The sequence below is a fragment of the Corapipo altera genome, unplaced genomic scaffold, assembly GCF_003945725.1.
Source record: "Corapipo altera isolate COAL_440 unplaced genomic scaffold, ASM394572v1 298, whole genome shotgun sequence".
Classification (NCBI taxonomy): Eukaryota; Metazoa; Chordata; class Aves; order Passeriformes; family Pipridae; genus Corapipo; species Corapipo altera.
This window is the reverse complement of record NW_020885126.1, coordinates 62528-73416: the sequence shown is the minus strand read 5'-3', so window position 1 is coordinate 73416 and position 10889 is coordinate 62528. Positions and strand designations below refer to the sequence as shown.

At 49.9% G+C, this 10889-nt stretch overlaps 1 protein-coding gene across 2 annotated transcripts in view; it reads right to left on the bottom strand.

Annotated features, from left to right (window-relative positions):
• SETD2 (SET domain containing 2, histone lysine methyltransferase) overlaps positions 1–10751 on the bottom strand; it is a 51492-nt gene extending 40741 nt beyond the window's left edge. For both annotated transcript variants that reach the window (XM_027670004.1, XM_027670005.1), the window contains exons 1-2: positions 10617–10751; positions 268–283 (exon numbers count right to left, since the gene is read on the bottom strand). In XM_027670004.1, the coding sequence (XP_027525805.1) occupies positions 268–283; positions 10617–10654 (54 nt within the window). In that variant the 5' untranslated portion in view covers positions 10655–10751. The remainder of the gene's footprint in view (positions 1–267; positions 284–10616) is intronic.
• Positions 10752–10889: the final 138 nt, after the last annotated feature.

Sequence of the window (10889 nt, the reverse complement as noted above, 5' to 3'; positions counted from 1 at the left end):
TAATAATAATAATAATAATAATAATAATAATAATAATAATAATAATAATAATAATAATAATAATAATAATCCACTGGTATGAATACCTCTAGTTACTGAAATTAAAAATATTATTAAAATTATAAAAAAATTTAACCAGAGGAATCCCAGAAAAACATCCATTTGCTTTATCCAGCCCCTTGGTTGCTCCCAACTACAGAATCCCTTGGCCAGACCAGCCCCAGGTTGGGCTCCGGCGTCACCAAGGAAGGATCTGGTTCCACTCACCTCATTTTCTTCTTCTCTGTTGTCACCGAGCCGAGGGAACATGGAAAAGAAACAGGAAATCAGGAGTAAACACCAGGAGACACACGGAATGGAACGTTCGGTCCCCAGGTCTGGGATGGGACGGACCCGGAGACGGGGAGTGAGGGGACACCAACCCCCCAGCCCCCCCTGGCCCTCCCACAGACACAAATCCACCTCTGCAGAGGAGCACAGGAGGGCTCAAAAAATTCCACATTGGAAAATTCCAGGTGGATTTGGACAGAGCAAACCTTTTCGGAGCCAACCATCGGCTCGGCAGCGTCTTCCGAAGGTTATTCCAAGAGTTATTCCAACACATTGGAGAAGAACTGAGGGTATGAAACATCTCAAAAACAGGACTTAAAGAGTTGCATTTGGGGTTCCTTGGATTTTAATATTTTCCTTAAGAATTGAAAAGATTAAGGAGGAATTAAAGATACTTCGGGAGGTCTCATGGATCCGCAGCCCTGGATATTTGCCCTGATGATGATGCTTCATTAATCAAGTAATCAAGCCCATTAATCAATTAATGCCAAGTCTTTTGGCAGCTCAAAGCTCATCAATTAATTAATTAGGACCATTCTCTTCACCCCAACCAAGGGGAAAGCCCAGCTTTCCACAATTCCCAGGTTCTCCGCTCCACACAAGGAAGGAGAAGGAAGAACACAACGACTCTGTCCCTGCTTTGCTCAATTCCTGGGAGAGATTCCAGGAGTTTTTTGGTCCTCCCAAGACAACTCAACCAAGACACGGACAGTTCACCCATCTCTGTCAGGGACCTACCAGAGATCCTAAAATCCCTCACCAGCTCCAAACAGCTTAGAGCTGGAATTTTGCTCCATTTCATCGGAATTTTGCTCCATTTCGTCACTTTTGAGCCACAATTTGGTGTCACAACCAAAGATTTCCCGCAGAAACGTTCCCAGATTTCCCCTCAAGCACCAACTGATCCAGAAATATCAATTCCCAGAAGAAAAAGCCAAAGTTTTTGGATTCCAAGCGACCCAAAGGCGGTGATGACACAGGAACCACCGTGTCCCATTTAAACCACCATCCACTGGGAATTAGGAGAAAAATTCAAAACTGGAAAAAAGCAATTCCCACAGGAATATTTTCCAGGGCTCCCACCCAACTGCCAAAGCTGATTAAAAGGTTATAAATTATTCCAGGGAGGAAACAGGAGCCAAGTTCCAGCCCCTGGAGCACACGAGATTTAATGGGGTGAGCCAAGTCTGGAATTCCGAATCCAGCCGATGCAGGAGCTCAGGAGCCCTCCAAGGGCAGTTCCTGGACTTGGAATGAACACCTAAAAGGAGGTTTCCATTTTAAATTCCCAAAAGGTGGAATTTTAGACTCCCAGGAATCCGTTGCTCTCGACGGTCCCGGATTTTGGGGGTTCAATTTTGAGGTTTAGTGGAGTCAAAACAAGATCCAACAGAAACGCTGGATTGGGTGATTTCGGGGTCTTTTCCAACCTAAACAATTCCATGAAGATTTCCAAGACTTCCCATAACCAGGTGCAGCCCAGGATTACAACGAACAGATGTCAATAATTACATTTTAACTACTATTAACAATTATTATTATCATTACTAAAATTCAAAAAATTATTCTTAAAATTGGTAAAAATTATTCCTCAAAATTATTCCCCAAAAGGAAATATTTCCCTTTAAAAAATAACATCAGTTATACATAAAAATACAGATTTCAGTAGCTGAATATTGGGAAACAGGTAATTAAACTCAGGAGCTTGGGCAGGAGACATGGAACATGAGCTGGGGATCCATCCCAGATGTTTTCCAGCAGTTTTCCAGCTCCAGAGGTTGGGATCAATCCCAGTGGCTGCACCTTGTTCTGTGCAGGTACAGAAAAATCTGGGATGAAAATGAATGGTTTATTATATTTATTTGCTTACTATAAATTATATCTTGTTGTATTTATTATTCTTATTATTTATTCTATTCTATTGATGCTTTTTTATTATATTTATTTAGTTATTCTGTATTTCCACTCCTGGAAACATCTCAGTTTTGTCATGGGAATGTTAATATAAATTAAAGATCAATTTTAATTACAAGGCAGCTCCAGCATTTCCTGGGAGCTTAAACCTCCATTTTTAAGGTGTATCCCACCCAATAATCTGAATTTTAGTCAAGTTTTCCTTATGCTAAAGAGCCAAAAAAATTCCAAATCAGGATTCCAAAGTCTAAAAGACAAAACTTTCCGAGCCTCACCTCCCTTATACCCCAGTTTCTTAACTTTTCTTCTCCTTAAAAGAGGAAAATCTGGAAGCCTCAAGGTTTTCTTATCTCCCTATCTGCAGACTAACAGCCCTGGGAGGCTGAAAAGGCCCATTCCCAGCAGGAATTCAGCTCAGGAATTCACACGGATCCACCTGAAAGCCCTTTGCTGCCCGAAAAAAGGGCACAAAATGCAAAACCTCAGCAGTTAAATCCCAACTTCCTAAAATGGGATTTAACCTGTTTTGCTCAGGTTGGGTGAGCCAAAAATATGTCTGGATGCAGATGGAATTCCATGGATCACCTTCATCCACAGCAGGGGGAAGGAAAGCAGAAGGTCAGTTTGTTATCCCAACAAGATCCTGAAGCCCCAAAGGAATTTTCCAGGCAGGTTTCACCTCGGAGGAAGGGGTTGCATCCCTGGGATTCTGCACCATCCTGCTGGAGATGAAATCCCTGGATGCTGGAGATGAAATCCCTGGATGCTGGGGACGGAATTCCCTCTCTGCTGCTCTCAATCTTGGGATTCCACATGGTTTGGATGGAAGGGATCTAAAGGATCATCCCATTCCCACCCCCTGCCGTGGGCAGGGACACCTTCCACTAGCCCAGGTTGCTCTAACTGGCCTTGGACACTTCCAGGGATGAAGCATCCACAGTTTCTCTGGGAAAACTGTGCCAGGGCCTCCCCACCCTCCCAGCCAAGGATTCCTTCCCAATATCCCTAAATTTCCCCTCAACTCCCACCCTCAGAACTGAAGGATTTCCTAAAACACTCCCAGGCCTGAAGAGCCATCACCCACTGGGTTCAATAATCCCAAATGTGGGATGAAAAACAAGGATAAAAGTGCAGCTGCCCTTGGGATTCATGGAAGACTGGGATGAACTGCTGGGAAATCTGTGCAGAGCACTGGGATTTAATATCCCAAAGTGTCCCTGCTCCCAGAAATCCTGCTCTGCATATGGATAATGTACAATCAGAAGAAAAGTTGGGAAGTTAACAGGAAATCCTGCTGCTTCCCAAAAAAAAAAAACAAACATGGAGAGAGGAAAGGTAAAAGGACACACAGGAAGGGGGGAAATCCCTATAAAATATCTTATTTAAATGGAAGCTGGAATTCCAGCCGAGCTCTCTGGAAAATGAGGTCAAGGTGCCTTTTCCTGCAGCACATCCCTGAAATCCTGCTTCCCAAAATCCCCATTTCCTGCTTTATACATTTTCCCTGAGGTTTTGGGGCTGGAAGTTTGGAGCAGGGGAAGTGACACCGTTTGTCCCGGGCTGGAATATGAAGGAAAAGGGAGGATTGGACATTCCAGGGAAAGAAGGAGCTGAATCCATAGAAAATCAGGATTTATCCTTTCATTTATAAAAACGGGGAGTGACCTCATTTATCAATTATTTCATTCTTTATGTGTCAGAATTCCAGCATTTTGGGAATTCTCCAGGAAAAAGGTCCAGTTAAGAAGAAAATATCCAGTTTCCTGCTCCAATAAAGGACCCTGCTCCTTCCCCAAAATCTCTGGGAATTCCCATACTCCCCCCAAATCCTGCTTTCCCCTTTTTGCTCAGAGTAGGGAATATCTGAGGAAGGAATGAAGTTTGGAAGCAATCAAGAACTCCCAGGAAAGCTGGGAAAGGGATTCACCTGCCACAAGGAGGGAAAGGATGAGGATGGAAGGGTGAGGATGAGGATGGATATGGAAAAGGGATGGTTTCAAAAACAGAGGGAACAAATCCACACCTGGACTCCAAACCACAGCTCCTGGCTCTGCAGCATTCCCTGGAAAGCTTCCCCCTCCTCCTCCTCCTCCTCCTCTGGGAGCAGGGAAGGACATTCCAGCAGCAGCTTTTGGAGTCAACAACTTCCCAGCAGTGTCATGGAAATGGGATCACTTCCCAGGTAATCCCTGCCCCAAACCCCCTCCCTTCCCCTCAGCAGGAACAAAGAGCCATCCAAGGAATCGTCTCACAGGAAAAAGGGAATTTTAAACTGAGTTTTCCCGCCTTGATGCAATTAAATCCTAAAACCCAGGCCCATCCCTGGGTCCATCCAGGCCTGGATCTGACACAGAAATGCAGTTTAGCATCTCCAGGATGGTCTGAGATGGATTTTTCCCTCTGGAAAACCAGGGGTGGGATGGACAGAGGGGAACTGCACCAAGAAACCACAAACCCACATTAAACCCAAAGCTCCACAGCAGCTTTAGCCAGGGGAGAGGGGCTTTCCTGGGATCAGAGCAGCATTCCTGGGATCAGAGCTGCCCAGGACATTATTTCCCTCCCTATTTCCCCCCCCATTAACAATTTTTAATTCAATCTCTAACTCAAATTAAAACCTTCCTAAAACCAGGGTTAGGCCTGGCTTAAAGCTCAGCCTCAATTCCACAGCTTCAACACCTCCCCCCCAGCTGCTTATCCCCATTCCCAACATTTTTTATCTCCCCTCACCATCCCAATTCTATTCCTTTCCATGTTTTCCAGCCCATGGACACTTTGCTGTGACCCCCCCAAGAGGCACCACCACAGTCCAACCACAACCAAACATTCCTCCTTCCAGCAAAAGCCACTTTTAGGATTAAGAATTAGTGGGGAAAAGTAGGGAAAAAAAATCCATCTTTTAAGTTTTTCCCAAATCCTTTCCCACACAATCCCTGCACAGGAAAATTCCTCTGGTTAAGCTGCTTTTTAAAGTTGCTTTTCTTTTCAAGTTGCTCTTTTTAAATTGCTCAATTTAAGTTAAAATTCATTTGGGAGCAAGAAAAGAATTCCAAGAAGAGTCAAGGAAGCTGAAAACTCGAGGAATTTTAGAATAATAACAAGGATAATCAGGAAAATTCCATTTACTTACAGTTGCTGTTACCAGGGACCGGGATGGGGCTTCATTCCCAACTCATTCCCAACTCATTCCCAGCACCTGGAGCTGTTGAGGCTCCACCTGAGCTGAGCCAATTCCTGGGGAATTTGGGCTTTGTGCTAAAAACCAGGGAAAAAAACCCTCCAGGAGCAGCAAGGCCACGCCCCTCCCTCCAAAGGGAGGGATTTGGGAAGGACCCCTGGGCTCCAGCACATCTCCTCCCACCCCCTGGCTTCCTGGTCCAGGTAAAACCTGGAATTTCCTCCCCTCCATCAGGTATCCCCATCCCCAGGGGTTTTCCTTGGGACAGCAAATTCCAGCCCTGAGTTTATCCTCACCCCCCTGGCACTGCACCTTTGGCTCCCAAAACGCCTGGAAAACAAGGAATTCTCTCTGGTTTGGGGCTCGCAGGGACGGATTGGGAAATGTGGAACCCATTCCCAACATCTCCTTGGCCCCAAAAGGGAAGCTGGAAGGAGCAATCCTGTCCTCTCCATCCTGAAATTCCCAAAATTGTGTCCTACAAGCTTCACATTGAAGCAAAAACATGGAATTTCCGTGTATTTTTCACCCTCTAACCCTCAAAAAATGCCTGGAAAACAAGGAATTCTCTCTGTTCCAGGGCTTGCCAGACCCAAGTCAGACACATGGAACCCATTCCCAACCCATTCCCAACATTCCCTTGCTCCCAGAAATGAAGCTGGAAGGAGTAATCCTGTCCCCTCCATCCCCAAATTCCCAAAGATGTGTCCTACAAGCTTCACATTGAGGCAAACCCATGGAATTTCCGTGTATTTTTCACCAGGTCACCCCTTAATTCCCACACGTGTAGCTCCAAATATTCCCAAAATTCCCCATATCCAAGCCCAAAATATCCCATTCTTACCCCAAACTCATCCCAAATTTAACAGGAAGACACTTCCCAGCCCCAAAATCACATTCCAAACCTCCTACAATTCTGCCTGGCAGGTTAAGGTGGGAATGGGAATATTCTGGGAATTGCTCTCAAATCCATAAAAGAAAATAAAGCTCCTTCCTGCTCCTTTACACCAGGAATTGGCACTAAAATTCCAGGCTGGGAATTGGTTGTGAAGGGAAACACCAAGCACCAGGCTCCGGAGTTTTTCCTGTTGGATTTCCACGCAAAAAGTTGGAAAAAAAATACCCCGGGAATGACACACTTTGGATTCCCAGCTGCTGGTGCATTTCAGGAAGGAAATCATGGAATTTCAAAGTGATGCTCAGAAAGCTGGAAAATCTTGGAGCAATGGGGGGAAAGACAGTGGGAATCCACTGGAAAACAGGGATCCACATGGAGTGTTCCCCAGGCTCCGGCTCCTTCCCGATCCAGCCCAAGGGATTCCTCTCCCATTAAAATGATGGAGCCAGTTTTGACTCCTGGCTCACATTCTCCTGAATTTCAGCTCCTGATCCAAAACATTCCCTGGGATCTCCCAGGAACTGCAGCCTCTGGGATGGATCCCAAAAAGCTGAGATGCAGCTGCAGGGATGGAGCAATTTGAGGGAAGCTTACCCCCTAAAAAAATGGGAAAAGACGGAAAAAAAGGAAAAAGAAAATCTTTTTTAGGAAGTGTCCGACCAACATTCCAACAACCAGAGCCACACTGGGACTTCCTCAGGACTTTTCCTCAAGGAGTCCTAAAGTTCTGGAAGGAACAATGTCCAGGTGTTTATAAATCCTCTCTTCCCTTCCAAATATCCACCCAAACAAAGTCTGTTTAGAATTCCAGCAGCAGATCCAAGCACAGGATTCCCAGGGAAGCTGCAGCTGCCCCATCCCTGGAAGTGTCCGGGGCCAGGTTCCCAAATTCCCCACTCAGGCTCCCAAATTCAAACACATAGAGAGAGTTTTCCTTTGATAATCCAGCTCTTCAGACACAGTAAAGCAGGAACACGGAGCTGGAAACTCCTTGGATCCAGCGAGAGCCAAGTCTCTCCCTTTCCCTTCTCCCCTTCACATCCCATGGGATCATGGCTAATAAAGGGGAGCAGCATTCCAAGGGAATGCAGGTGGAAAATGCAACCTTTGCCTCCCAGGTGGATCAGGACACACCCATGGATCTAATTTGGGCCTTTAACCACAGCACATTTTCCAGGAGCTCGAGCTGAGGGAATCAACCTCCTGGATGGTTTTCCTTAGGGAAAAGCAGAAAATAGAATCCAGATTCCCACAGGAAGAAAAAAAACCACTGAGACCCAAAGTGACACCGACACAGAACAGCCCTGGAGTCTCCACAGCTCCAAAGAACAGCAAAAAAAACCTTGGGAACGGCCACAACCAAAAACCTGGAATTCCAAACTGTCTGAATCCGTATCAGGTCACGTTAACAAAACCAGTGGAACATTCCAATGGTCTGATCCTGAATCCCAACCCCTCCAAACCACCCGTGGACACACCGAGCCCCACCAGCATCCCCGGCGGGACGGCTGGAAAACCATCTCCCCCCAGGACGGAGCCGAATTCCCACTGGGAAGGGCTCCCTGGTGGAAAAAAGGATTTTCTGTCATAACACAAGGACGTGAGGGAAAGAAATCCTTGGAGGTCTCGACTCCATGAGATGACATCACCAACATGTCACCTGTCCAAGAGGTTCCTCCACCCTCGGGATGCAGTGGACGGGGACGATCTCGGAATCTTCTTCAAGGAAGCAACAGCACCAAGAAACATCCATCAAATATCCATCAAAAACAGGATTCCTGGAGAAACTGTGGCTCCCCATCCCTGGAAGTGTCCATGGCCAGGCTGGATGGGGCTTGGAGCAACCTGGGCTAGTGGGAGGTGACCCTGCCCATGGCAGGGGGTGGCACTGGATGATCCTTAAGGTCCCTTCCAAGCCAAACCATCCTGGAATTCTAAGCAGGTCCAGGCCAGCATCAGGCAGCTCCAAGGAGAAGCTCCATGTGGAGTGTGGTGGTGGCTCCAAGCTCTGGGAATGAAGTTGGCCCAAATTTGAGGTTCTGCTGGAAGCTGAAGTTCTCAGGAATCCAAGCTGTGGCTGACAATGGACACGGAGAGCGACCGACCAGGGAAAAGCCGGACAGAGCTTCTTTCCCAACAGGAGAACTCCAGTAAAAGCCATTGGAATGTACATCCATCGTTCAGCTCCCGGCTCAACATCCACCTCCTCCGGCCAGCGCGGAGCTCCAGCCCAGCAGCACCCCTGGAAGTGTCCAAGGCCAGGCTGGATGGGCCTTGGAGCAACCTGGGAGAGTGGGAGGTGTCCCTGCCCATGGCAGGGGGTGGCACTGGATGATCCTGAAGGTCGCTCCAAATCCAGGGAATAATTTCCAGGAAAACAAGGCTGAGCCCAATGATTTCCCAGGCTCCATTCTCACCACCAGGCTCTGCCCAACACTCTCCAAGCAATTCCAACAGCAACTCATCCCAAAAAACAAACTGAGTACACCCCTCCTCATCCCACCCCCCAGCAGGCACAGGATAGGGAAAGCCACAGTCTCCAGCAGCACATCCCACAGCCACTGGGGTTTGGTTCTAATTCCACTCTTCCCAAATACCCAACACATCCTGGGACATTTCTAACGACCTAGTAATCCCAAATAATCCTCTTCTCCAGGGAAAAGCTCCTGTGCTGGGAAGAGCACCCCCAAATTAAGACACAGCATTAAGGAACACGGCACAGACACATCAGGAACACCGGGATTCGTGGCAGGGACGGGGAAACACAACTCCTAAAAACACCAGGACACTCCCGAAAACTTCCCGAGCCCCAACACGGAACTGACACCCCGAGGAAACCCCAAAATCAGGCCAATTAATTAGTAATTCCTTCAGAAAGCCGTCAGGGAATCCGTTCCAGCTCCACCCAACAGCCCAGGTCAGCACCACTGGACATTTTCGGACAACAAACATGAGACAACCCGGATGCTTTGGGATCCCAAATCCCACGTGCCAGTCCAGCCCACGGTGCCAGGATCCCTCCCAACACTCCAGACTTCAAAGGTGAGATACCTAAATTAGGACAAAACTTTTGGGCTCGACTGGAGAGTCCTTTGGACCCAGAGGGTCCCTCGGGAAGGGGACAGTCACTCCCCCCCAGGGCTCAGCTGAAGCAAATCAGGCTTTACTCCAGGTTCTCCCGCCCCAGGAGCAAAACACAGCCTGGATTCTGAATCAAATCCTCCATTTCCCACTAATTTCAGACGGCTCAGCCACCAGCACCGTTTCACTGGAACAAGGGGAAGCTGTTCCTCAGCTGCTCCAGGTGGGCACAGCCAGAACCCGCTCAGAAAAGGTTTGCTCTGTTTGCTCAAAAAACCCACTATTTTTAGCTTTTCCTCCAATCCCACCACTGCACGGGGAGGGGCTCCGTGCCAGGTGTCTGCTCCAGAGCCGGCAAAGTTTACGGAGCCCCCGAATGCTTTGCCAGGGAAGTCTAAAAATGTAAAAATAGCGTTGAGAACCAGCAGGAAAAGGCGGGGGGGGGGGGGGGAGGGGGGGGCGAGAAATCCAGCGGGGAAGGAGTGACTTTGCTCAGGAGAGGCGATAAAGCCGGAGGCCCTGGCGGGATAAAGGGGGTGTGTTGGAGAAATTCCCCATCCAGAAGAGAACCAGAGTTCCCGGCCATTAAACTGCTCCCCCTTCCCTGGCTCCTTCCTCCTGGCAGAAAATGGGGTCAGGGCAGGGGCCGCCCGGGGCCGGGCAGGATTCAAGGCGTAAAATCAAGACGGGGCTCGCTAAGCGGGAAAAAATAATGTTAATAGTAATAACAACAATAATAAAGGTGGTGGTGAAAAATGGCCCCGCGGGGAGGCCGGGACACGTCCGCACGCTCCGCCCGGCTCCCCCCGCGCTCCCCCGGGCAGGGACGGGACAGGGACAGGGGCAGGGAAAGGACGACACAGGGAAAGAGGGGGGACACCGGGAAAGGGGGACACAGGGAAGGAAACGACGCGCCCCCCTCCCCCCCCCGCCCCGCCGCCCCCGGCGCGGCCGCTCCCGCCCCGCGCTGCCCGCCCGCCCCGCGCCCGCCCCGGCCGCGGCCATCACGCAAGGCCGGGGATGTGCGGCCTACCCCGGGCCGGAGGGAGAGCGGAGGGAAGGGGACGGGGAGAGGGGAAGGGGAAGGGAAGGGGTGTAGGAGAGGGAAGGGGGAAGGGGAAGGGAAGGGGAATGGGAAGGGGCAGCGTCCCGGCTGCCCGCGGCCGGCGCTGCCCGGCGCCGGCGGGCCCGAGGCCGCGCAGGGCCCGCGCTTACTCCGGCGTGGGGTGCTCCGGGTCGTAGAAATCCCCCATGGTGGGTGGGCGGGCGCGGGGCTCCGCAAGTGCCCCCTGGCCGGGGAGGCCCCGCTCGCCCCGTCGGGGCTCCTCACATGGTCCGGCGGGGCCCCCCCGCCACCCGCGCCCAGCCCGGCCCGGCCCCGCCGCGATCCGCCCCGGCCGCGGCTCCTCCTCCCGCAGCTCCGCTGCGGCCGCGGCGCGCTCCGGCACCGGGACAGGGACACACACCGACATATACAGCGGCACCGGG